At 37.1% G+C, this 24,101-nt stretch overlaps 2 protein-coding genes across 4 annotated transcripts in view; both read right to left on the reverse strand.

Moving 5' to 3' along the window:
- LOC131106579 (guanine nucleotide-binding protein G(i) subunit alpha-2-like) overlaps positions 1 to 17,465 on the reverse strand; it is a 77,646-nt gene extending 60,181 nt beyond the window's left edge. The window contains exons 1-2 of one of the 2 annotated variants that reach the window (XM_058055781.1): positions 17,287 to 17,463; positions 16,784 to 17,200 (exon numbers count right to left, since the gene is read on the reverse strand). In XM_058055781.1, the coding sequence (XP_057911764.1) occupies positions 16,784 to 16,901 (118 nt within the window). In that variant the 5' untranslated portion in view covers positions 16,902 to 17,200; positions 17,287 to 17,463. Of the gene's footprint in view, positions 1 to 16,783 lie in introns of both variants that reach the window. The other variant, XM_058055780.1, reaches the window with a different exon arrangement.
- A 1,048-nt stretch (positions 17,466 to 18,513) lies between these two features.
- Positions 18,514 to 24,101, reverse strand: part of LOC131106578 (sodium-coupled neutral amino acid transporter 3-like) — a 45,293-nt gene continuing 39,705 nt past the window's right edge. For both annotated transcript variants that reach the window (XM_058055779.1, XM_058055778.1), the window contains exon 16: positions 18,514 to 22,821. In XM_058055779.1, coding sequence (XP_057911762.1) covers positions 22,717 to 22,821 — 105 coding nt within the window. In that variant the 3' untranslated portion in view covers positions 18,514 to 22,716. The remainder of the gene's footprint in view (positions 22,822 to 24,101) is intronic.

Raw genomic sequence — 24,101 nt, forward strand, 5'->3', positions numbered from 1 at the left:
AAGAGTATAAATGTGACTATAGTCGTGTTTTGTCATGTCTACAGGGCTCTAATAATGCTTTGTTCATTTTAATATGAAAAAAATCATTTGTCTACCCACCAACTATATGTGCTTTCTTAACTTTTTATTATTATTATTATATTTAATTATTACTGATTGATTGATTTTCTTTATTCTTGATTTGTTTATTTATTTTCATCTTATATAAAAATGAAAATATTTGAGAACAGTGGAATGTTTTATCAGAGCTTTTATTGTAGAAAATCGGAACCAAAGCACTGAAAAAGTTAGTATATTTTTCTGTTTTTAATAAATGCAATTTTTATTTTTTATTTTTGGAAAACCTGATGCGGCCCAGCCTTGCCCAGACCCTAGCTCCAGTGGCCCCCAGGTAAATTGAGTTTGAGACCCCTGCTTTAAAGCGAAACAACACAACGAGATGTCAAACAATCCATCCATGCATCTTCTACCGCTCGGAAGGAGAATAATAATAATGGAATAATAATGGTGATAATAAAAACAGTGTGATTAAAACATAAGCATGTGGCCCTGAACATTATGTGTGTGTGTGTGTGTGTGTGTGTGTGTGTGTGTGTGTGTGTGAAAGCAATCATCCCAGAGAATGGTGATGTCACCCATAAAAGGTCAGCATCGCGCTACAAAGTGAGACAGTGACGTTGCCAGATTGTCGCCAAATGATCGTTTATTTAAAAACACCGCTTCAAGTCGTCCAACTGAAGTGGGACAATTCAATTAGCGCAGCTGTCACCACGCCATCAACGCCCAAGCCCCCCCCCCCCCCCACCCTTGGAAAAAAAAACACACTTTACCCCGTGTGACATCTAAACTATTCCCACCATCTATCACCCCCACACGGGCCCCCCGCTGTTGCAGTTATGTTAGGCACCTCGCTTGTGTCTCGCGGCTCAGAGCCCCCCCCCCCCCCCCACCCCCTACGTTTACTTCACTACAGTACCGTAGACCACCGACGGCAACAAAGACGCGTGATCTGTATCTATTTCTTAGGATTTGAACCTGCAACTGAGGCTCTAACTAACAATGACTCAATGATTAATCAAAGATTAATTAATAGACAGTTATTTTGGCATTCTGATGTGTTGCTGACCAAACCAATAAGTGTTTGGTTCATATTGATTTGGTCCGTTTAGGGCCGAGCAGATTACTCGATGAATTAGAACCGGCATAATCGAACCACATATCGAGAACCCTACTAATAATAAATAATAATAAATAATAATAAATATTAATAAATAATAATAAATATTAATGATTAATAAATGTTAATAAATAATAATAATAAATAATAATGATTAATAAATGTTAATAAATGATAATAAATGTTAATAAATAATAATAAATAATAATAAATAATAATAAATAATAATAAATAATAATAATAAATAATAAATAATAATAAATAATAAATACTAATAATAAATAATAATAAATAGTAATAATAAATAATAATAAATAATAATAAATAATAATAAATAATAATACATACTTATAATAAATAGAATTGTAATAATTGTATTGGGCGGCATGGCAATCGAGTGGTTAGCGCGCAGACCTCACAGCTAGGAGACCAGGGTTCAATTCCACCCTCGGCCATCTCTGTGTGGAGTTTGCATGTTCTCCCCGTGCATGCGTGGGTTTTCTCCGGGTACTCCGGTTTCCTCCCACATTCCAAAAACATGCTAGGTTAATTGGCGACTCCAAATTGTCCATAGGTATGAATGTGAGTGTGAATGGTTGTTTGTCTATATGTGCCCTGGGATTGGCTGGCCACCAGTCCAGGGTGTACCCCGCCTCTCGCTCCAAGACAGCTGGGATAGGCTCCAGCACCCCCCGCGACCCTCGCGAGGAAAAGCAGTACAATAACCAGCACAGAAAGCTTTCTAGATCTTCCAGAATCTTCACCTATTCAGATGTATTTCCAGGATTTTGTGCATCCGTGAAATGTTTTAGTTTAAAATTTTACTTTATTCCACCCCACGGCCTGATTCCAGGTATGCCCACTTCAATGTGCTTGGTCACACTACCAAGTGCTCCTGAGGACTTGCAGATCGCTGCCGAAACAAAACTTTATAGGAGTTTCTTGGATGTACGTCGACATAGACCGACCGTAGGAACCCGTGGGACCGGTTGTGACCCAAATAATTGTCAGCGCTAATAATAGCATGCGTGTTTATAGTTGCCATTTCTGGCAATGTTGACACGGTAATGACGATTCTGCCGAGCAATTGGAAGCGGTTCGGCTCGCCGCGCTGAGGAACCTGACTGATCAGGTACAAGAAGTAGTACCGGCTTTTGCCAGTCGACATTCCCGCCTTCCCACCGGCATCTGACAACAACAACAACAACAGCAGCATTACTACTTTCACACACTTTCACCCTGCAAAATGGTCAGGAAAGACTTGGAACCATTTACTTGCCCGTGTCGTTTACACAGAGCCAAGCAAAGTGGAATACGTCCGACGGCAACAACTTTCAACAGAAGTTGAAAGTCAAATGTGGCCCGCAGGACACTAGTTTGAGACCCCCGCCTTGATATGAAAGTTTAATGTTATGATATGGATGCTGTATGGTATCATGTACCCAGAAAAAATGATTATGTTTGATTCATGTTCATGTTAAAGGTTAAATAACTGTTAATAGTTATCCTCCCTATCCGTGTGGAAGTGGTAAGTTTTTGGCTATTTAAGTTGAAAGGAAATAACTTGAAGGCTACCGTTTAGGTCGCTAGCTCTCTGGTTTGCGAGTTAGCATGTGTCTCAAGACCAGGGGTCTCAAACACGTGGCCCGCGGGCCAAATGTGGCCCGCAGGACACTAGTTTGAGGCCCCCGCCTTGATATGAAAATTTAATGTTAGTTTGATATGGATGCTGTATGGTATCATGTACCCAGAAAAAATGATTACGTTTGATTCATGTTCATGTTAAAGGTTAAATAACTGTTAATAGTTATCCTCCCTATCCGTGTGGAAGTGGTAAGTTTTTGGCTATTTAAGTTGAAAGGAAATAACTTGAAGGCTACCGTTTAGGTGGCTAGCGGTCTAGTTTGCGAGTTAGCATGTGTCTCAAGACCCTGCAGTTGCGCAATATGTTGTAAATAAAAAGAGTATAAATGTGACTATAGTCGTGTTTTGTCATGTCTACAGGGCTCTAATAATGCTTTGTTCATTTTAATATGAAAAAAATCATTTGTCTACCCACCAACTATATGTGCTTTCTTAACTTTTTATTATTATTATTATATTTATTTATTACTCATTGATTGATTTTCTTTATTCTTGATTTGTTTATTTTTTTTTCATTTTATTTTGTGCAGAAAAATAAAAATTAAAAAGATAGATAAAATAAAAAGATATTTTAGGCTATGGCTTGGACCATTTTGGTGTACTTGGTGTCGGCTGTGTGTGAGAGTGCAGGCCCCAAGGGGAGCCCAGGAGCGCCAGGCTTTCCGAAGCAGACAACGACAGGATAAACCAACGAGGATAGTGTGGGGGGGGGGCAAGTGAGCTCATTTCCTATAATGGCAAGAAGGAAATGGACTCAGGGAGGGGTGAGTGAGGATAATGGTGTACAGTATGCGTTTAGTGATATGATCACACAAAGCCAAATTTCCCAAAGGAACGAGACTATGTAAGCATCATAGCAGATTTTTTTTTTGGGGGGGGGGTCGGACTTTGTATTGTGTGGCGACGCAATAGAGGACGTGAACTAGCGAGTTATGTTTTAGCTCAAATAAACAGCGTGGCGGGGAGCGCTGCATTAACTTCACACAATGTCCATCTCGTTGAGAGCGGAAACTGAAAGCAAAATAGTTTATCCGGCCCTGGGGGGGTGAAGTACAGAAGACTAAGGAATGAACAAAAAACAAAAAAAGAAAAACAAGAAAGAATTCATCGTCACATTTCCTACGCCGGTACAATAACGTCAGAGGAACACGGCTCCAAGAGGATGATGTCCGGGCACATAAACGCATGTAAACAAATGCTCCATTTCATTTATTTCATTTTATTATCAATATTAAATTAAGTTCAACTATTATGTTGAATTTTTTAAGCTAATTCTAATAAACTAAAATATGTATCCCTTGAAACATCCCGTGAAACATTGCCGACGCAGATAAACAAGTTTTTTTTTGTTTTTTTTTCCCTTTATTTGGGCAAATATGTGAATCATTACAGTGCATTTCTTACATCAATGAAAATATAACTTTCCATTATTTACATTTGTATTCAACTATCTGATCCCAAGCCCAAAAGGAGTAGGCTGAAGCAAAAGCTTATAAATTCCTACCCCTTTTTGCAGGATATATTTGTTTCCCCTGTTATTATTTTCATTGTAATATTATTATTATAAATATTATCATTGTTGTTATAATCTTTATCATTATTACCATCATTATAATCATCATTAATATTACCATTTTCATCATTATAGTTAAAAATTATGTGATTTTTTTATTTTTAATGATTTAATTTTACAGACTTCATTGCTTCTTGTAGAGTGTAGAGATTTCATCTGTTATTTTCTGAAATCCGCAGTCTTTGTGTGTCAATTTATTAGCCCACTTTTTTTGTGACATTTACTTATTTTCTGGATTACATGTGTCTAATCTTATGCATTAACCCTTGTATTATGTTGCGGGTCAATTTGACCCGTTTCAGTTAAGGTTAACAAGGTTAACTAGCATGATTTGTTAACCCTTGTATTATGTTGCGGGTCAATTTGACCCGTTTCAGTTAAGGTTAACAAGGTTAACTAGCATGATTTGTTAACCCTTGTATTATGTTGCGGGTCAATTTGACCCGTTTCAGTTAAGGTTAACAAGGTTAACTAGCATGATTTGTTAACAAATCATGCTAGCATCATGGTAGTTAACCCTTGCATTATGTTACGGGTCAATTTGACCTGTTTCAGTTTTTGTGTTAATGACCCTAGATGAGGAAAAGTCACAAAATTTCGTGAAGAAAAAGAAAGGATAACCAGTACTTTGGTCAACACAAAAACTGAAACGGGTCTAATTGACCCGTAACATAATACAAGGGTTAACAAATCATGCTAGTTAACCTTGTATTATGTTACGGATCAATTTGACCCGTTTCAGTTTTTGTGTTCATGACCCTAGATGAGGAAAAGTCACAAAATTTCGTAAAGAAAAAGAAAGGATAACCAGTACTTTGGTCAACACAAAAACTGAAACGGGTCTAATTGACCCGTAACATAATACAAGGGTTAAAAAACCAAGAACTTGAGACTGTGTCTGGACAGGTGACCAACCCAAACATCAGTTTCTTCTTGCTAAACCCTACCTGAGGTTTTTTTAGACGTGTTTATTAGTTTGTGTGTGTCTAGTCTTGTGCATTAGGAAGCAAGGTTTTAGGTCTGTGCTCAAACCAATTTTTGAAGCAATGATGTCTTGCTGTCCATTATTACTATTTTTTGTAAAGTAATAATTAATAATAATTAATGATAATAATAATGATAATCCCTAACTCTATATTTATGCATGTTAGCCTGGGTACCTCTAACAATTTATAGTTACAAAGGTATTAAGGTAATATTCTTACATTTCTCATGGCTTTGATGATGATTTGATGGCTTCGTTGCACCGGGGAATAAAGTTCAAAACGAAAACTAGTTGTGCGGGCGTAATTCTTGTGGCAAACAAGTTGTATGATTTGGACTTCATCCAAAATGTGCTGAAAAAGAAAAAAAAAAAAAAGAAATCACGTCAGCAAATCTCATGAGACTTCTAAAAGAGCGACTCCAAAGCGTTGCTGACATTGAAAAGCTTTTGGCTGCCCCGTGCAAATATAAGCAAACACAATTAATTGCATCAACAGATCAATGTTAGCAAGCGCATGCTAACGTAAATACACTTAAGGAGCAAGGGCGCAACAACGCACAGTATTCACGCTTCAATACTTTATGCCTTTTTTACATTTGTAGTTTACTGAAATTAATTTTGTGCAGCTACACCGGCCTCAACTTAAACATTAGAATCATATAAAACATGGCAATAAATATATTTACACTAAATGCCTTACTACCGTAATTTAGTAGCTACTACTAATGATTTCCATACTCAATTATGAGGTATCAGTGCACTCACTACCTTGTCAATCCATCGTAAATCTCAAAAAGTCATTAAATAGAACAGTATAACAATGTAAAAATCATTGCCTCATCACGCAGCAACTTAACACTCAAAAGGTATACCTGGCAAAGATACAAACATGTACCAATACCGGTTTAAAATGGGGGGAAAAATATAACTCTGGGCACTGCGATGATAATAAGGGAATAATTAAGAAGAAAATTAATTATTATTTATTTTATGAAAATTATTAAAAACACAGAAAAACCCAATTTGTTGGTACTAATAGTGTAGTTGGGCTCACAGCTAGGAGACCAGGGTTCAATCCCACTCTCGGGCATCTCTGTGTGGAGTTTGCATGTTCTCCCCGTGCATGCGTGGGTTTTCTCCGGGTACTCCGGTTTCCTCCCACATTCCAAAAAAAACATGCTAGGTTAATTAGCCACTCCAAATTGGTATGAATAGGTATGAATGTGAGTGTGAATGGTTGTTTGTCTATATGTGCCCTGTGATTGGCTGGCGACCAGTCCAGGGTGTACCCCGCCTTACGCCCGAAGACAGCTGGGATAGGCTCCAGCACCCCCCCAGCGACCCTCGTGAGGAAAAGCGGTAGAAAATGAATGAATGAATAATAGTGTAGTTTTTCCTTGCATCTGCCTAGTGGCGCCTTGCTGGAGGGGGTGTGCAGCATGGTTGGACGGATGTAGATGGTTACGGTTGGACCCAGATACATGTATGGTTGCACCCCTGCTACATAGATATCGTTCCAATATGTGAATAAAGCTTTTATTATGGCGGCAATTTGAGTCACTTTGCACGATTTCCTGTGGGAAAACAGCCTTGGCATCGGAACAACTTGGAAGTCAAGCAGCGTCATGGAACAATATCGGAGGGTGTCTGGGTGTCGTAGCAGCTTCTCCATCTTGCAACAGTTCCTGTCTCTGTGCACGGCGTGTCTGCAAGCTTGCACGCTAAAGTGTTCGCTTCCTCTTCCTGCGTTTATTTTCAGAGGTAAAAGGGCACAGGCTCAAGAGTCGTAAGACCTCGGCTCCCTGTGACCGCCAACAGCGTGCACGAAAGGGGCACGAATCAAAGCAGAAGAGCTGGAATAAATACGTGAATGAGGAAAAGAGAGCACAGTGTATCGGTGTATGGAGAAGAGGCTCCCTGCGGACTCGCACTAATACTTCATATTCTGCAGGAGCAGCCTTTATCTTCAGGGCTCTCGCTGTGTAATTGCAGGATATCCAAGCCTGGCACATTCACACTCGCTCGTCTGCTATCCTGTGCGTCATTCGAGTAATTGTGCAGCACCGTTTGTTGAGTAAACAAGGTTGAAAACACGAGGCACGGGGCTTATTTGATCAGCTTTGGGCCGCTTGGCCACTTGGCGGAAATGGCTGAAAATGTGCCTCAAAGTAGCCGGAATGACATTTCATAAAAGCGTCCTCGTTGGCAGATAGTCTGAGAGCAACAAGTGGGCGTGGCTTTATTTTACCAAGCGAAATGCCTCCGCCGAAAGCAGACTGCTCTTATTGCGTCTGGCAACCGCTCACTTTAATACTTTAATAACCGGCGGAACTCAAGAGTCGATGAGTCGAAGAATGTGTCAGCTTTTGTAGCCATCAAGCTTGGAGTGGGATGGGGGGGTGGGGGGGGGGGGGGGGGGGTCACGTTGCACGTCTGAAAAGCAGGTGATGACTGCAAAATGTGTTGCCCCCCCATCCCGACTTTTTTTTTTTTTATCCACCTCCATGCATCACAACTTGGCAGAATGGTTTCTTTGAATGGGCGGACCCGGTGCTCCCTTCACTGACCAAAAAAAATGTAAGATCTTTGGTTTTTGGTTTACTCCACTGGCCTATTAGCAATAAAACGTGAATATTTATGCAAATTATACTAATTCCTGGCCGAAATAAAGCATAAAAATGAGCTAAAATAGAAACACAAGGCAGAAGACACATTCTAACTGTGGTGAATGTGGTGCCGTATTCTACATTGGCCACTAGGTGTCAGTGTTCAGTCATACATGCACTACACACTACATATTTCTGTCTATATATAGGTCGCATCAAGCAGAACAACATACTCGTTCACGGTGCAACGAAAAACAAAATCCCAACAATTAATCAACAATTAAGCGCTAAACATAACACTTAAGACGGTTACTTCCGAATGCCCGCAAGGCATGCTGGGTAGCTCAGCTCATTCATTCATTTTCTGGAGCCTATCCCAGCTGTCTTCGGGCTGGGCGAGAGGCGGGGTACTGGTGGCCAGCCAATCACAGGGCACATATATGTAGACAAACAACCATTCACACTCACTCGATTTCATTCATTCATTCATTTTCTACCGCTTTTCCTCACGAAAAGGAGCCTATCCCAGCTGTCTTGGGGCGAGAGGCGGGGTACACCCTGGACTGGTTGGTCACCAGCCAATCACAGGGCACATATATAGACAAACAACCATTCACACTCACATTCATACCTATGGACAATTTGGAGTGGCTAATTAACCTAGCATGTTTTCGGAATGTGGGAGGAAACCGGAATACCCGGAGAAAACCCACGCACGCAAAGGGAGAACATGCAAACTCCACACAGAGATGGCCGAGGGTGGAATTGAACCCTTGTCTCCTAGCAGTGAGGTCTGCGCGCTAACCACTAGACCACCGTGCCGCCCATTGGATATCTTGAGTCTGTTTATTTCTCTGTTGCCAGCTACGCTTGTGTAGCTGGCAATACATTTAAATACATGTAAATACATTTGATGAAGGCATAAATAAAACAAAAGTGTCAAAAATATTTACAACTTAAAAATTATGTGTAAAAAATCATTTAAAATACATTATTTAAATAAAAGTGTAAAACATTATTCAAGTAAAAATGAATATAAAATTGTAATAATTAAATGAATATTATTTCAAATAAAAGTGGGAAAAAATATTTTATTAATTTTATTTACACACATACTTAACTACGTGGCAACACTTTGAAAGATGGCTCCCTAGGGAACTGTGGCAGTTTTATTTACTTTCATTTTGTAGACAAAATATGCCGGAAGTTAAAAAAAACAAGGCACTGCTAACGTCTGTTATATCTACTATATTGGATGACTATAGGGGTGTTATGTCAAGTCTTGAGGGCTCTAATAAAACAGGTTTCCTATGCTGTAACTCCCAAAATATGATACTGAATTCTGGGTGGGTGAATGTCACTGTGTGCTTTTATTGAATGCAACTTTATTGAACTGGAATGAATGCATTATTTGTATGCATGCAGTTATGCTCTTCCTCACTTTCCTGACAAAATTCCTTCATAAATTCCTCTTAAATGCACACGGAATGACATGGATCCATGTTTCGGAAGATGACACTGGCTTGCTTTAATAAATAAATACATTTGATGAAGGCATAAATAAAACAAAAGTGTCAAAAATATTTACAACTTGAAAATTATGTGTAAAAAATCATTTAAAATACATTATTTAAATAAAAGTGTAAAACATTATTCAAGTAAAAATGAATATAAAATTGTAATAATTAAATGAATATTATTTCAAATAAAAGTGGGAAAAAATATTTTATTAATTTTATTTACACGCATACTTAACTACGTGGCAACACTTTGAAAGATGGCTCCCTAGGGAACTGTGGCAGTTTTATTTACTTTCATTTTGTAGACTAAATATGCCGGAAGTTAAAAAAAACAAGGCACTGCTAACGTCTCTGTTATATCTACTATATTGGATGACTATAGGGGTGTTATGTCAAGTCTTGAGGGCTCTAATAAAACAGGTTTCCTATGCTGTAACTCCCAAAATATGATACTGAATCCTACTTATGGAAAGTCCCTCATCACGGTCGGGTCCGGAACCAAAGCGCCGCCATAAAGGAAGGTATCACTGTACACTTTTAGCATGTCTGTATTTGTGTCTCTTTGTTACGGTGCCCACAGACGAGATGCAGGCCAACATATTTGCATAGCGGCGCTGCCTGTCAAATCTCTGCACTGACGTGTTTGTGGAGAATCAACATTGATGTGTACAGTGCATTATGCAAAAAAGACAAAAAAAAAAAAAAACAGGCTTCACAGTTTGAGCGCGGCGTGCTTGCCAGGGAACGTTTGGTGTATGCCAAACGGGAAAAGGATGACAGCGAGCCAAAGAGCTCGTGAGAACATCCACAGAAGTGAGACGTAACCGCTTTGCTGCGGAGTGGGAGGAGATGAAGTGACATTTAAAGGAAGTAGCAGCGAGGCACGTCACCTGTTAATGGGGGTGGGGGTTAAGCCTGAATGCCTCCAACGGCCCCCGTTACATTAACTAATGACTTTCTCCGCTGGCCTTTGTGGTGGCTGGGTGTAATCATGAGAGTAGGATTGCTTTCCTTTGTTTACAACCAGCACGCCATGGCATTCAGCGTCAACATCGGAACCGACTGGCTTTCGGACGGGGGCTCCCGACTGGTGGCTCGCGGGCCAATTCTGGGTGGGTGAATGTCACTGTGTGCTTTTATTGAATGCAACTTTATTGAATTGGAATGAATGCATTATTTGTATGCATGCAGTTATGCTCTTCCTCACTTTCCTGACAAAATCCCTTCATAAATTCCTCTTAAATGCACACGGAATGACATGGATCCATGTTTCGGAACATGACACTGGCTTGCTTTAATAAATAAATACATTTGATGAAGGCATAAATAAAACAAAAGTGTCAAAAATATTTACAACTTAAAAATTATGTGTAAAAAATCATTTAAAATACATTATTTAAATAAAAGTGTAAAACATTATTCAAGTAAAAATGAATATAAAATTGTAATAATTAAATGAATATTACTTCAAATAAAAATGGGAAAAAATATTTTGTTAATTTTATTAAAATGACTTCAATAAGTGCTAAAAATGAAAAATAAAAAATAAACCGACTTACATAAAAGTTTAAATTAAAGTAAATAAAAATAAAAATCACTTCAATAAGTGTTAGAGCAATAATTAGAGCTCTCTAGAGATAACATAACAACCCTAAAGTCACCTTTACGCTCCTATTATCCAATATAGTCGACATAACAACAGAAAAAAGACATAGAAAACCTGTTTATGACGTCCTCTATACACATAAACATTAGAGCTCTCTAGAGATAATATAACAACCCTATAGTCACCTTTACACTCCTATTATCCAATATAGTAGACATAATAACAGAAAATAAGACATAGAAAACCTGTTTACAGCGTTCTCTATACACATAAACATTAGAGCTCTCTAGGGATAACATAACAACCCTATAGTCACCTTCACACTCCAGTCTAATTTGCATAAACTGACCATGATGCATGTGCATGTACTGTATTTCTGGGGCTATAAGGTCTACTGCATTGGGCAATAGGAGTGTCAAGGTGACTATAGGGTTGTCATTTCATCTCTGGAGGGCTCTAATAATGTTAATGTGTATAGAGGACATTTTAAACAGGTTTTATTTGTCTTATTTTCTGTTATTATGCCTACTATATCGGATAATAGGAGTGTAAAGGTGACTATAGGGTTGTTATGTTATTTCTAGAGGGCTCTAATAATGTTAATGTGTATAGGGAACATTTTAAACAGGTTTTATTTGTCTTATTTTCTGTTATGTCTACTATATCGGATAATAGGAGTGTAAAGGTGACTATAGGGTTGTTATGTTATTTCTAGAGGGCTCTAATAATGTTAATGTGTATAGGGAACATTTTAAACAGGTTTTATTTGTCTTATTTTCTGTTATTATGTCTACTATATCGGATAATAGGAGTGTAAAGGTGACTATAGGGTTGCTATGTTATCTCAAGAGAGCTTTAATTATTGCTCTAACATTTATTGAAGTGATTTATATTTTTGTCACCAATTGAGGTGAAATGATCCAAATCCAACAACAATCGATCCCCAGTTGAGAAACGAGTCACTGGATGGATTTGTGTTGATGAAGAAAATGAGCATCTAACATTTTTGTAAAGTCCCACATCAGCATCTCGTCAGGTGACGACGATAACGACGACGTGGCCACGGAAAAGGAAGAAGTGAGACTTTTTTCAGCTGCTTCACCGGACGCTAAAAAGTGTCCGAGAGAAGTACCCTCCGAGGTGTGATGTCACACCTCGGAGGGATGTCACACTTCTAAGCACACTCGCTGCTACGCGAGTTCACCCCAAGTCCACATCCGTCCTGGAAGCGCCACTCCAAGATCATGTTTGGAAGGTGAACGTCTTCCAGAGCTCCTGTGTGCTTAGTAATGACTGATATGAAAGCTGAGTTGCAAAGCGGGGCTATGCCGCATAATTAGCCTTCTGACCTGGGGGGCCGTGACTTAACAACTAGCATGCTCGGTGTCAACCCCCCCCCCCCCCAAATCCATTCTAGGAATACGTTGTTCCGCCTGGCCGAGAAGATGACTAATCACATTAGGGAAGCTGTGATCAACACGGTCGTGGCTAAAAGCACAACTCCAGGAGGCGGCGGCAGCAACAGGGAGTGTCAACACACATGCTAACATGTTACCATGACGATGGAACCTTGAGGTCCACATTTGTTTCAGTGGGTGTCCACACTGCGGCCCGTGGGCCGTTTCAGGCCCACAGATGTTCTATTGTCGGCCAGCGGCGCATTCTAAAAATACAATTTAAGAAGGAAATAATCGACAATAATTTTTACAAGAACAAAGTCAAAATATTTAGAGAAAACTTGAAAACGACTTGAAAATTTTCCTTTAATATTTCTACTTTGTGTTTTATTTTTAAATATTTCTATTTACATTTTCTATATTTTCATACATTTTCTTTGTATTATTAGGACTGTAAAAATGAAAAAATGTCTTCTTTAATATTTCAACTTATATGCCCCCTTTAATTGGCCACTCCAAATTGTCCATAGGTATAAATGTGAGTGTGAATGGTTGTTTGTCTATATGTGCCCTGTGATTGGTTGGCCATCAGTCCAGGGTGTACCCCGCCTCTCACCTGAAGACAGCTGGGATAGGCTCCAGCACCCCCGCGACCCTCGTGAGGATAAGCGGTAGAAAATTAATGAATGAATATAACTTTTGCCACAACCTAATTTTCTAAATTGGGCATTTTTTTTATTTTCCAACTCCAGCAAATTTGCTTCTCATAATCATGACTTCACTCCCATAATATTTGTACTTTATTCCCATAAAATTATAACTTTTTCTGCAACCTCATTGTCAAAAAATGACAACTTATTTGTTTTTTTTGTTTCTCATGATATTTTCACCAAAAAGTCTACATTTAATTTTGTTGTCCTCATTACTTCTTGATTTAAATAGATTATTAATATGATAATTATTTTAAGCTATATAGTTATTTAATTAAAATATTAAAGAATGTAACCAAATTCTTTAAATACATTATTAATTTAATAATTTAAGTTATTTATTTAAAGTAAGTTAGATAAATTCTTGATTTAAATACATTATTAATGTGATAATTAATTTAAGCTAAATTGTTATTTAATTTAAATATTAAATAATGTAAATAAATTATTGATTTAAATACATTATTAATTCAAGTTATTTATTCATTTAAAGTCATTTATATAAATTCTCAATTTAAATGACTTATTAATATGATAATTTAACTAATAAGCAATAAAATCATAAATAATAAAACCATTAAAATAAATGATTAATAATCAAGAACTACTATGGGATTGAAAACTTTATTCACAATTCACACATGGCTCTGTTAACGATCGGTCAACATTTCAAAAAAAAAGTTTATGGATTTGGGGATCAATTTTAGAGCTGGTATCGGAAGTATCAATACTTCCGTACTTCGCAATCATCCGACGTAACAACAACAACGTTACTGGCTGTACAATCACAAAAGAATAAACAGCACAACAGCTTTAACTGCCACTGACCCACAAGGTATGCTGGGTAGTCCAGCTGCACGTGCCCCTGACGCTTGAAACGGACACCCCCGATCCAATAACTTCACCATTCTCATAATTCCTGGAGTGGATACAATCCAAGGAAATGTTGTGTTCGGGTGTCGATGAGCAGAATGTCCCACGGTCGTTACGTCATGAACCTTTGAAGTAAGGAGCGTGAGATTTAAGGCGACACGAGGCATTAACTTTGACGCGGTGGGGGGAGCGCTAACGAGACATATCAGGATGACCGAACACGACGGAGCGCAGCGTGGCGTAATGCAAATGAGCAACAAAAAAAAAAGCTGAAAAGCAAAGCCGCTCGTCACGTTTTGACTTGTTTTGACTGGCGTTCCGGAGCCGGTTCTGGGAAGCGTCAGAGCTGTTCGCCCTCTGTCCAAACAACAGCCCACACTCATTATCAAGCAGACCTTGTCCTGTCTGACCCGCCTGCTGGGAGGCACCCATTCTGGCCCCAAACCAGGGAGCTTTTATTCCAACGCCCCATGGTGGCCTGTTGGAAATGTGTCCATTTTAGCTTTGAATATTCCCTGCAGAAAATGCTGCCTGAAGTATGATTTCAAGACGTGTAGCAAAGCCTGGCATCTAGCTCGGGGTGAGTCAAAGGCGGCATCATCCATGAGCAAGGTGCTTTTCCTTTCTCTTGGATGTTTGCTTCAAAAGGAAACATCACAAGTGGAACAAAAAGTGAGAGATGAAAGAACTTTGTCACGTCAAAACGCATGTAAATACACGTGATATGTAGCGCTAGCTAGCTAGCGGCTGTATCGTGTCCCTTGTAGCATAAGAGTTGTGCAATGTCTTGTAAACAACAAATAATAAGGGGGTGTTATTTCACATCTACGGGGCTCTAATGATGTTAAAAAAAAACATATTCACAAAGTCATAAACACGTTCCCCTCCCATTCTCAGTGGAAGTGGTACATTTTGTTTTCTAGTCATGTTACAAGGTTATAAATTTGAGGCTACTGCTTAGCTTTCTAGCTCGCTAGCTAGCCAGAGGCTGTCTCAAGTCCCTGCAGCTCAAGAGTTGTGAAATATATTGTAAACAATGAATAATAGGAGTGTAAAAGTGACTATAGGGGTGTTATCTCATGTCTGCAGGGCTCTACTGATGTTAAAAGCCGCATTCAGAGAGTCATAAACAAGTTCACACATTCCATGTGGAAGTGGTAAGTTGTGCGATTCTTAAGTTATAATGACATACATTTGAAGCTAACTCATTAGCTAGCTAACGGCCGTCTCGAGTCCCTGCAGCATAATAGTCGTGTAATGTCTTGTAAACAATGAAGAATATGACACAAGAGTGACCATAGGGGTGTTATTTCATGTCTAGAGGTCTCTAATAATGTTTACAAATATAATTTGAAGTCTAAAACAGCTTCTCCTATTCCATGTGAAAGTGGGACGTTTTTTGGCTTCTTAAATTTAGGCAAACTAAATTTGGTTAGCTTGCGAGCTACAATAAACAATGAACGATATGCTATAAAAGTGGCTATGGGGGTGTTATTTTATGTCTACAGGCCTCTAATAATGTTTAAAAACGTGTTTAGAAAGTCCAAAACAACATGGCTTCTCAAGTTTAGAGGAAATAAATTTGAGGCTAACTGGTTAGCTTGCAAGCTAGCGGTCGTAAGAGTTGTGCAATGTGTTGAAAACAATGAATGCTATGATATAAAAGTGGCTATGGGGGTGTTATTTCATGTCTACAGGCCTCTAATAATGTTTGAAAACATGTTTAGAAAGTCCAAAACAACATGGCTTCTTAAGTTTAGAGGAAATAAATTCGAGGCTAACTGGTTAGCTTGCAAACTAGCGGCCGTAAGAGTTGTGCAATGTGTTGAAAACAATGAATGATACGATATAAAAGTGGCTATGGGGGTGTTATTTCATGTCTACAGGCCTCTAATAATGTTTGAAAACGTGTTTAGAAAGTCCAAAACAACATGGCTTCTTAAGTTTAGAGGAAAAAAATTCGAGGCTAACTAGTTAGCTTGCAAGCTAGCGGCCATAAGAGTTGTGCAATGTGTTGAAAACAATGAATGCTATGATATAAAAGTGGCTATGGGGTGTTATTTCATGTCTACATGCCTCTAATAATGTTTGAAAACATGTTTAGAAAGTCCAAAACAACATGGCTTCTTAAGTTTAGAGGAAATAAATTCGAGGCTAACTGGTTAGCTTGCAAGCTAGCGGCCGTAAGAGTTGTGCAATGTGTTGAAAACAATGAATGATACGATATAAAAGTGGCTATTGGGGTGTTATTTCATGTCTAAAGGGGTACAATAATGTTAAAACCCCAATTCATAAAGTCACAAACAGGTGTATATACAATAAATGCGAAAATATTACATTTATTAAGGAATTTATTTGACGGAATAAACGCTAATTGCTATAAAGGAGGGACGACTGTATCGGGAAAATCTCCCATTGCAATGGAGTCCTACTTTCCATCACGTCCAGAGATGGACATGTAAGAGCACTTCCCCAACCACACAAAGGCCACCAATGGAGGGTCAAATGTCAATTGCAGCCCATAAAGCACAAGTGTGAAGGTGGCACTGCGTCGCCATCTGATTACCAACACAAAAAGCACTGCCATCAATGGCGAGGCGTTTAAGGACAGGAATGGCGGTTGTAAATCTGGCAATCGGTGTCCAATTAGGGTTCTGTTTCAAAATGGGAGGCCCTAATTTGGTCTACTCACCGAGCAGCAGCAGTTTCACTTCTCTGGCCGCCTTCTCGCCATCTTCTCGCAGGTTCTTGTCAATCATTTTGGACCGCTCGGCCGCGGCTTTATCCTCCTGGCTCACGGTGCAGCCCATGTTTCCCAGTGCTCGCTTCAGGACTGCTGCTTTAGTGCTAAAAATCACCTGGGAAAAAATACAAGGTTCCGAGCCCTTGGAAAGACAAAAAAAATGAAAAAGTGAAGTAAAGCGACTTCCCGTTTTGGAGGGGGGTTGAGTCAGGAGTGAACTCTTCCAAAAAACTTGATTTGTGCCGAGAAAACAAGCGACTTGCGGTCACACAAGTGGCATGAGCGCCTCTTGGCAAGTCCAACAACTTTCTGGTGGTTTACGTTGCACAAATTCCTTCAACGCATGATAAAGTGACGGAAACGACGCTAGATGGAAAAAAAGAAAATAAAAGAAAAAGTAAAAGCTGTCGAAAAAGAGAGAATGTGGTTAGTCAAAGCGACTCCACACCTACTTCACGATCTTTCACAAAATGTGTCCAAATGTCCTTCCGGGCATTCTTTCTCGGGAGATTTGTCAGATTTTGAAGCCACACCCGGGGCCGCCGTCAAGTTCCCCTCCAGCCGAGACCAACAAGCAGCGGCGTCACCGTCCACTCAACAGAGACAGCCTTCAGCCGTGGACGCACACGCACACACACACTGAAAAAGAAAAAAGGCAAGAAACATGCACCACGCCCCCTTGGTTTGCGCGGTGTTTCATGGGAAACGTAGTCATACACGCTCGGTTCCCGCTCCCCGCTTTGGTAGCACCATTCCGTGGTAAATACTCACCTTAAAGTAAATTATTGGCGCTAATATTAATCAGTTTGTCGATTCTATGCCATATTCTTACACGAAAAATGCAATTCTATTTGATTAATACTCAGAAACATGAAAACACATAAAAATCTATACTGTAAGTACATGGCAATGTCCCGTAGCTCTCTGGTGTCATCTAGTGGACACAATTCCACATAGCAGCAGTCCGATTGACTGCAGCTTGCAAATGTATTTATTTTCGAGTAAAATTAGGTCCATAATTATTCATAAATATAATTTATTTATCATTTATCAAATAAATATTTATTTTCGAGTAAAATTAGATCCATAATCATTCATAAATATAATTTATTTATCATTTATCAAATAAATATTTATTTTCGAGTAAAATTAGGTCCATAATTATTCATAAATATAATTTATTCATCATTTATCAAATAAATATTTATTTTCGAGTAAAATTAGGTCCATAATTATTCATAAATATAATGTATTTATCATTTATGAAATAAATAAAACGTATTATTTATTTATAAATAATGTTATATTTAGTTTTATTATTATTCTTGTTTTTGTATTATATTGTATTGTGTTGTTACAACTTATATTGTATTATATTTTATTTGTGTTAATTATTTTTCTTACATTCGTTGATTTTTTGGCCTATTTACACTAATAAAATGAACAAGTGTGACCATACTGTGAAAGGGTTTAAATAAAAAAAAAATGTATTTATTATTACTGATGACTTGGAGTGGCAGTTTACGGTTAATATGTATATTATTTAAATATTCAAAGATTGCAGTAAGGAAGTATTGCATGTTTACGTGCTACATTTTTTAATACAAGTAATGAAACTTAAAAAAAAAAGCCAAATTGTTGATCCAGTTCTCATACACAGGAGACAAGAAATACACGTGTGACGTCATTATCTTTATTGCAACACTGTTTACAGTACAATACTGCCAGCGACATATTAAAATAGAGAGAAAAATAGACACCAATTGAAGGACAAAAGGTTTAAAAGCACTTTTAAAAATTATTAAACATATATAGTTTTTTTATTTTATTTGATAGGACAATAACTACAACGGCTATGTACATTATACAAACTAGATATGCGTATAGAATATAAAGGGTATACATGTATTTACATTTATTTATAAACGCCGGCCAATATGTCTGTCCAATCACAAAGAGGCTCACTGAGATGTGACGTCAGGGTTCATATAGAGGTCATTTTGCATCGACACACAATATTTCACACGGTTATTAGTATTGTACTTGTCTTTTTGGAGTGGAATTACGTCTGTATGGAACATAAAAACATTAGCAATGTTTGTGTTCGTACAGACAACAACTCGTACTACAACACCTACAGTCGATCAGGAACAGGAAGTCATTGACGGTGCACGTGCACGCAGGGATTCCAATATGACGGAAATGCCATCCATAAAAAAAAACAAAGATATGTAAAAAGGCAGACGAGACCACTCAAGACTCACGTCGGAACCGGTCCGTAAGCGAAATAACAATCTTGTATTGAAACACTGAAGTTTAGCCGATAAACAGTAAATCGGTATATAGGTCCACATTTAACAACCGTCACCGTCATTTTCTCTCCTCTTTTCTCGCGATAATAACGATATTGCCTCAATTGCTACGTGGAAAAAAGAATTGACATCCACAGTTACATAATTCTACTTGTTCTACTTGTGGAATTTACATCGGATTAATGAATACAGCATATGTATACCTGGAGGAGGGGGAGGGGGAGACCAAACACACGTACGCATGCGCACACAGGCACAGTTACAAAAGTGCAAGATGATGACGAACTGCGAACAAAAACACCCGCGTTCAAGTCCAAGAGTGGGAAAAGCCAATCATGTTAGAACCCCCCCACAAAAAAAAAAACATTTTAAAGGTTAAGCCAATCGATGAGCTTCAATCGATGAGCTTGGGGGGGAGTCTAAAGTGAAACAGGCTTCATCTTGGGCGGCCTTTGTTCCGCATGGTCCTAGTGCTAGACGCTTCCTTTTTAATACAGTCGTCCCTCGTTTATATCGCGGTAATTGGTTCTTACTCCACATTCAGGAAGATTTCTAGTATAAAAGTCATAAATGTACGAGAATTAAGTCGTAATATTACAAGAATAAAGTCGTAAATTTATTAAAAAAAAAAAAAGTTGTAATGTTATGAGACTAAAGCCATCAATTTATGACAATAAACATTTAAATATATGAGGAAAAAGTCATACATTTATGAGAATGAACTTTCATATATGAGAAAAAAGTCGTACATAACACTATGAGAATAAAATCATGAATTGTTCATGAAGAAAAATGTTGTAAACTTACAGTCAAAATGATCAAATTGTACGTTTACGAGAATAAAATCATACATTTATGAGAATAAAGTCATAAACGTACAATAAAAATTGTAACAACACAAGAATAAAGTCGTAAATTTATGAGAATGAAGTCATAAACTTACAAGAAAAAAATGTAACAGCACAAGAATAAAGTTGTAAAGAAAAAAATCATAGTTTTACAAGAATAGTTTTAAACTTGTGTGAATTTATGAGGGAAAAAAGTCATACATTTAATAAAATAAAGTCGTAAATTTACGAGACAAAATGTAATATTACGAGAATAAAGTCGTACATTTATGAGAATAAAGTCAAGAAAAAGGTCGGAAATTTACGAGAAAAAAGTTTCAATATTCCAAGAATACAGTCATAAATTTTATGAGTAAAAAGTAGTCAATTTACGATTATAAAGTCGCACATTTACACAAAAAAGTGGTAATACGACGAGAATAAAGTCTTAAATTCACAATAAAAAATAAGTCATACACTTATGAGAAATAATGTTCTACATTTATGAGAAAAAACTCATATCAGGAGAAAAAAAATCGTCAATTTCTGAGTATAAGTCATACATTTTTGAGAGTAAAGTGGTACATTTATGCGAAAAAAGGTCATAGATTGAAGTAACTAAAGAAGAAAAAAAAAGAAAAAAAAAACCACTTCCACATGGAATGGGAGGACAGCCCTTTTCCACTATCCTGTGGGAAATGTCATGGCTGACGTTTTTAGCTATGTGTCATTCCTGTCGTCATTCATTCAATCAATCATTTTCGGAAAAAAACGCAATATAGCGAGGGACGACTTTATGGCGCAACATCAGTTTTTGGACGGTAAAAACTTCAAGGAAAACTGCACTCCAAAAAGCAGCGACAAGACCCCATTTCCGTAATGTGATCCGCATATCGATACAGCGACATTGTTATTATTATTAGAACACACCACAACGGCTAGCTACTAGCCGGGCTAGCCTCACCACACACTCGCTCACGATGCTTTATCTCTTTTTATATCTTTAGAACATACAGGACAGAGAAAGACGTGTGCTCATCGATGGGCAAAAAAAATCCAAAACAAAGTCCACTTTTCCCAAAAAAGACGGCTACAAGTTGTGCTTTGTCAAAGAAAGTGCTGATGCTAACGATTCCGAGATTTCCTATCCAGTCTATTGCTCAGGATGTCAACATGAGGGACGTGTGGCGGCTGACAAGCCACGCAAACGCTAAGCATGTGTGTTTTGGTTCTGGATCCGTTTGTGTTCGAGCGTCGCCACGGCAACCAAGACCCAAAATCTCAGAGACACATAAAAAATCCAAAAGGACTAGGAACACTCAGAGGTACTTTTCTTGAGGTCTTCAGGAGATGCAAACATAATAATATTTATAATAAAAACACACTACTATATTAGGTATTCATCTGAAGTAGTACCGTAATGGCCCGAATATAAGACAACCCAAAAATGGATAGTGATCCTCTCATTGCTCCGATACCAATTTCAAGGTCAGGGAGCCCCAAAAATAGGTCATTATTGGAAATTAAAAAGATAATCAAACCCCTAAAAATTCAAATTTTTCAATATCAAAACAAAAGTTGTCAGTTTTGGATGATTAGGTTCCCGAAAAAGTTCAAATTTGATGCGAATAAAGTCCAAATATTCTGGGAGTAATTAAAAGAAGAACGTTGACATTAAAAATAAATTAGCGGAAGTGGGGGAAAAACGTGAAAAAGTCATATTTTCCCAGAATAAATGTGTCATAGTCCCAGGAATAATAATGTAATTTTACTAGCATGGAGATGAAATATTTAAAAAAAAACGAAATCAAATCGGAAAATTAGGCTGGCTTATATTATTGGAATATATTTGCAATTGCAATTATATTGGAATTCATTATTATATAGGAATTATTGGAGTCATAATATTACCAAAAGATTCATTGAAATATTCGAAAACGGAAAAAGTTGATATTAATAATCGGCGTTTCCAGCTCCCGTATATGACAAAATGCTTGCTAACCTAGCCAGATATTGTTAGTGACATGTGTCGGTGGACCACTTCCACACGCCAGACATGTTTGTTTTTATGCAGGTATCGCTATGTGTGACGCCACGGAAATCGGCGTTGAAAGGCATTTATCGGCATGTGCTGATCACACGCTTTGTCATGGATACCGATCGGTGGCGCTTCGATTTGGGACATCCCTCGTTTCCAAAATCAAAAATTTTGTCTCGGGGTGAAAAAATAGCTCCTAATATCCGAGTCAGTACGGTACGGAATTGCTGACGTCTTGTGGAATGTATTTCCAAGTTGTGCTACACGAGTGCTTGGATGGAAGATGTGGCTTAGTAGTAGTAGTAGTAGTAGTAGTAGTAGTAGCAGTAGTAGTAGCGTTAGCATGATCAGGTTTGGACGCTAAGAGTATTGCATGACTAGCCATCCAGCACAGTGACGGGTGCATAAAGACAGCAGCTTCCTACATTTGTTGCTTTTAGGCAGCGGCTCCTCATCTTTATCCACCAGAGCCGTGTGCTGAGACGTACAAAGTACAAAGTACATAGTACAAAGTACAAAGTACAAAGTTGCATGTGCGGGGACGCCGAGTCTTCCTAAACCCACCGCTTGATTCCTCTATGGAAGATAGAACGTGACGCGGAGTCAAACCATCAACACCAAACGGAACGGCTAAAACAAAGACGAGTGGAGGTTCCAGGTCGAGGACGGAGGCCTGGATGGGGGCCTGGATGGGGGCCTGGCCGGTTAGTGGCCCCCGCTGGCTTGGCTGGTGCCTGAAGTCCAGTCAATGATGATAAAGCTGAGACTCATGATCATAAACAGGAAGCCAACCCCGGCAAAGCACGCCGCCTGGAGGAAAGAGACACATTTTATATATATATATCTACCATATGTACCACGACAATATTACTATATTTTATCTTGAAAACTAAAGGATGTGGGCCCACTTTTTGTTTTATAGAGTTTTCAATTTTATAATTTTTTTTACCATTTTATGTATTTTTTTCATTTTGTAAAAAAGCTATTAAAAATGTCCTTTTTGCTCAATTCTTCCATTTTTTTGCTTTTTTTTGTTTCATCTTAATTCTACAATGTGATCAAATAGTATATATATATATATATATATATATATATATATATATATATATATATATATAGAAATTTGAAACAAATAATAAATATTCAATTAATATATGTGTACAAAAAATACGAGAAAAATAAAAATTACTAACATAACATATAATAATATAAAAATAAATACAAATAAAAATTGAATAATACAAATACAAAAATACTAAAAACTAAATAAAATGAACAAAATAACTAAATTAAATAACAAAATGAAATACAAATAATTACACATAAGAACAGTTTAAAAAAATGTGTTAATAAATAATTGAAATATTTCAAAACAAACATGACTTAAAGGCATAAGAAATTATTTTAATTATAATTCATTAAATGAACTAAAATAAAATTTAAAAAATGTAAAAATAATTCCAAATAAGAATGGTTTAAATAAATGTGTTAAAAAATTATTGAAATATTTCAAAACAAACATGACTTAAAGGCATAAGAAATTATTTTTAAAAAATAATAAAAATAAATAAACTAAAATTAATTTAAAAAATGTAAAAATAATTCCAAATAAGAACGGTTTCAATAAATGTGTTAAAAAATTATTGAAATATTTCAAAACAAACATGACTTAAAGGCATAAGAAATTATTTTAAAAAAATAATAAAAATAAATAAACTAAAATTAATTTAAAAAATGTAAAAATAATTCCAAATAAGAACGGTTTAAATAAATGTGTTAAAAATAATTGGAATATTTCAAAACAAACATTACTTAAAGGCATAAGAAATAATTTAAAAAACTAATATAAAGAATTTAATTAAAATAAAATAAAAACTCTAAAAATAATTCCAAATAAGAATAGTTTCAATAAATGTGGTAAATATACTTGAAATATTTCAAAACAAACACGACTTAAAGGCATAAAAAAATTATGTTTAAAAACCAACAAAAATAAATGAAGTAAAATAAAAATAAAAAATTTAAAAATAATTCCGAATAAAATAAACAATGTAAAAATAATTCCAAATAAAATATAAAATGTAAAAATA

Source organism: Doryrhamphus excisus, chromosome 18 (genome assembly GCF_030265055.1).
Source record: "Doryrhamphus excisus isolate RoL2022-K1 chromosome 18, RoL_Dexc_1.0, whole genome shotgun sequence".
In the NCBI taxonomy this organism is placed as follows: Eukaryota; Metazoa; Chordata; class Actinopteri; order Syngnathiformes; family Syngnathidae; genus Doryrhamphus; species Doryrhamphus excisus.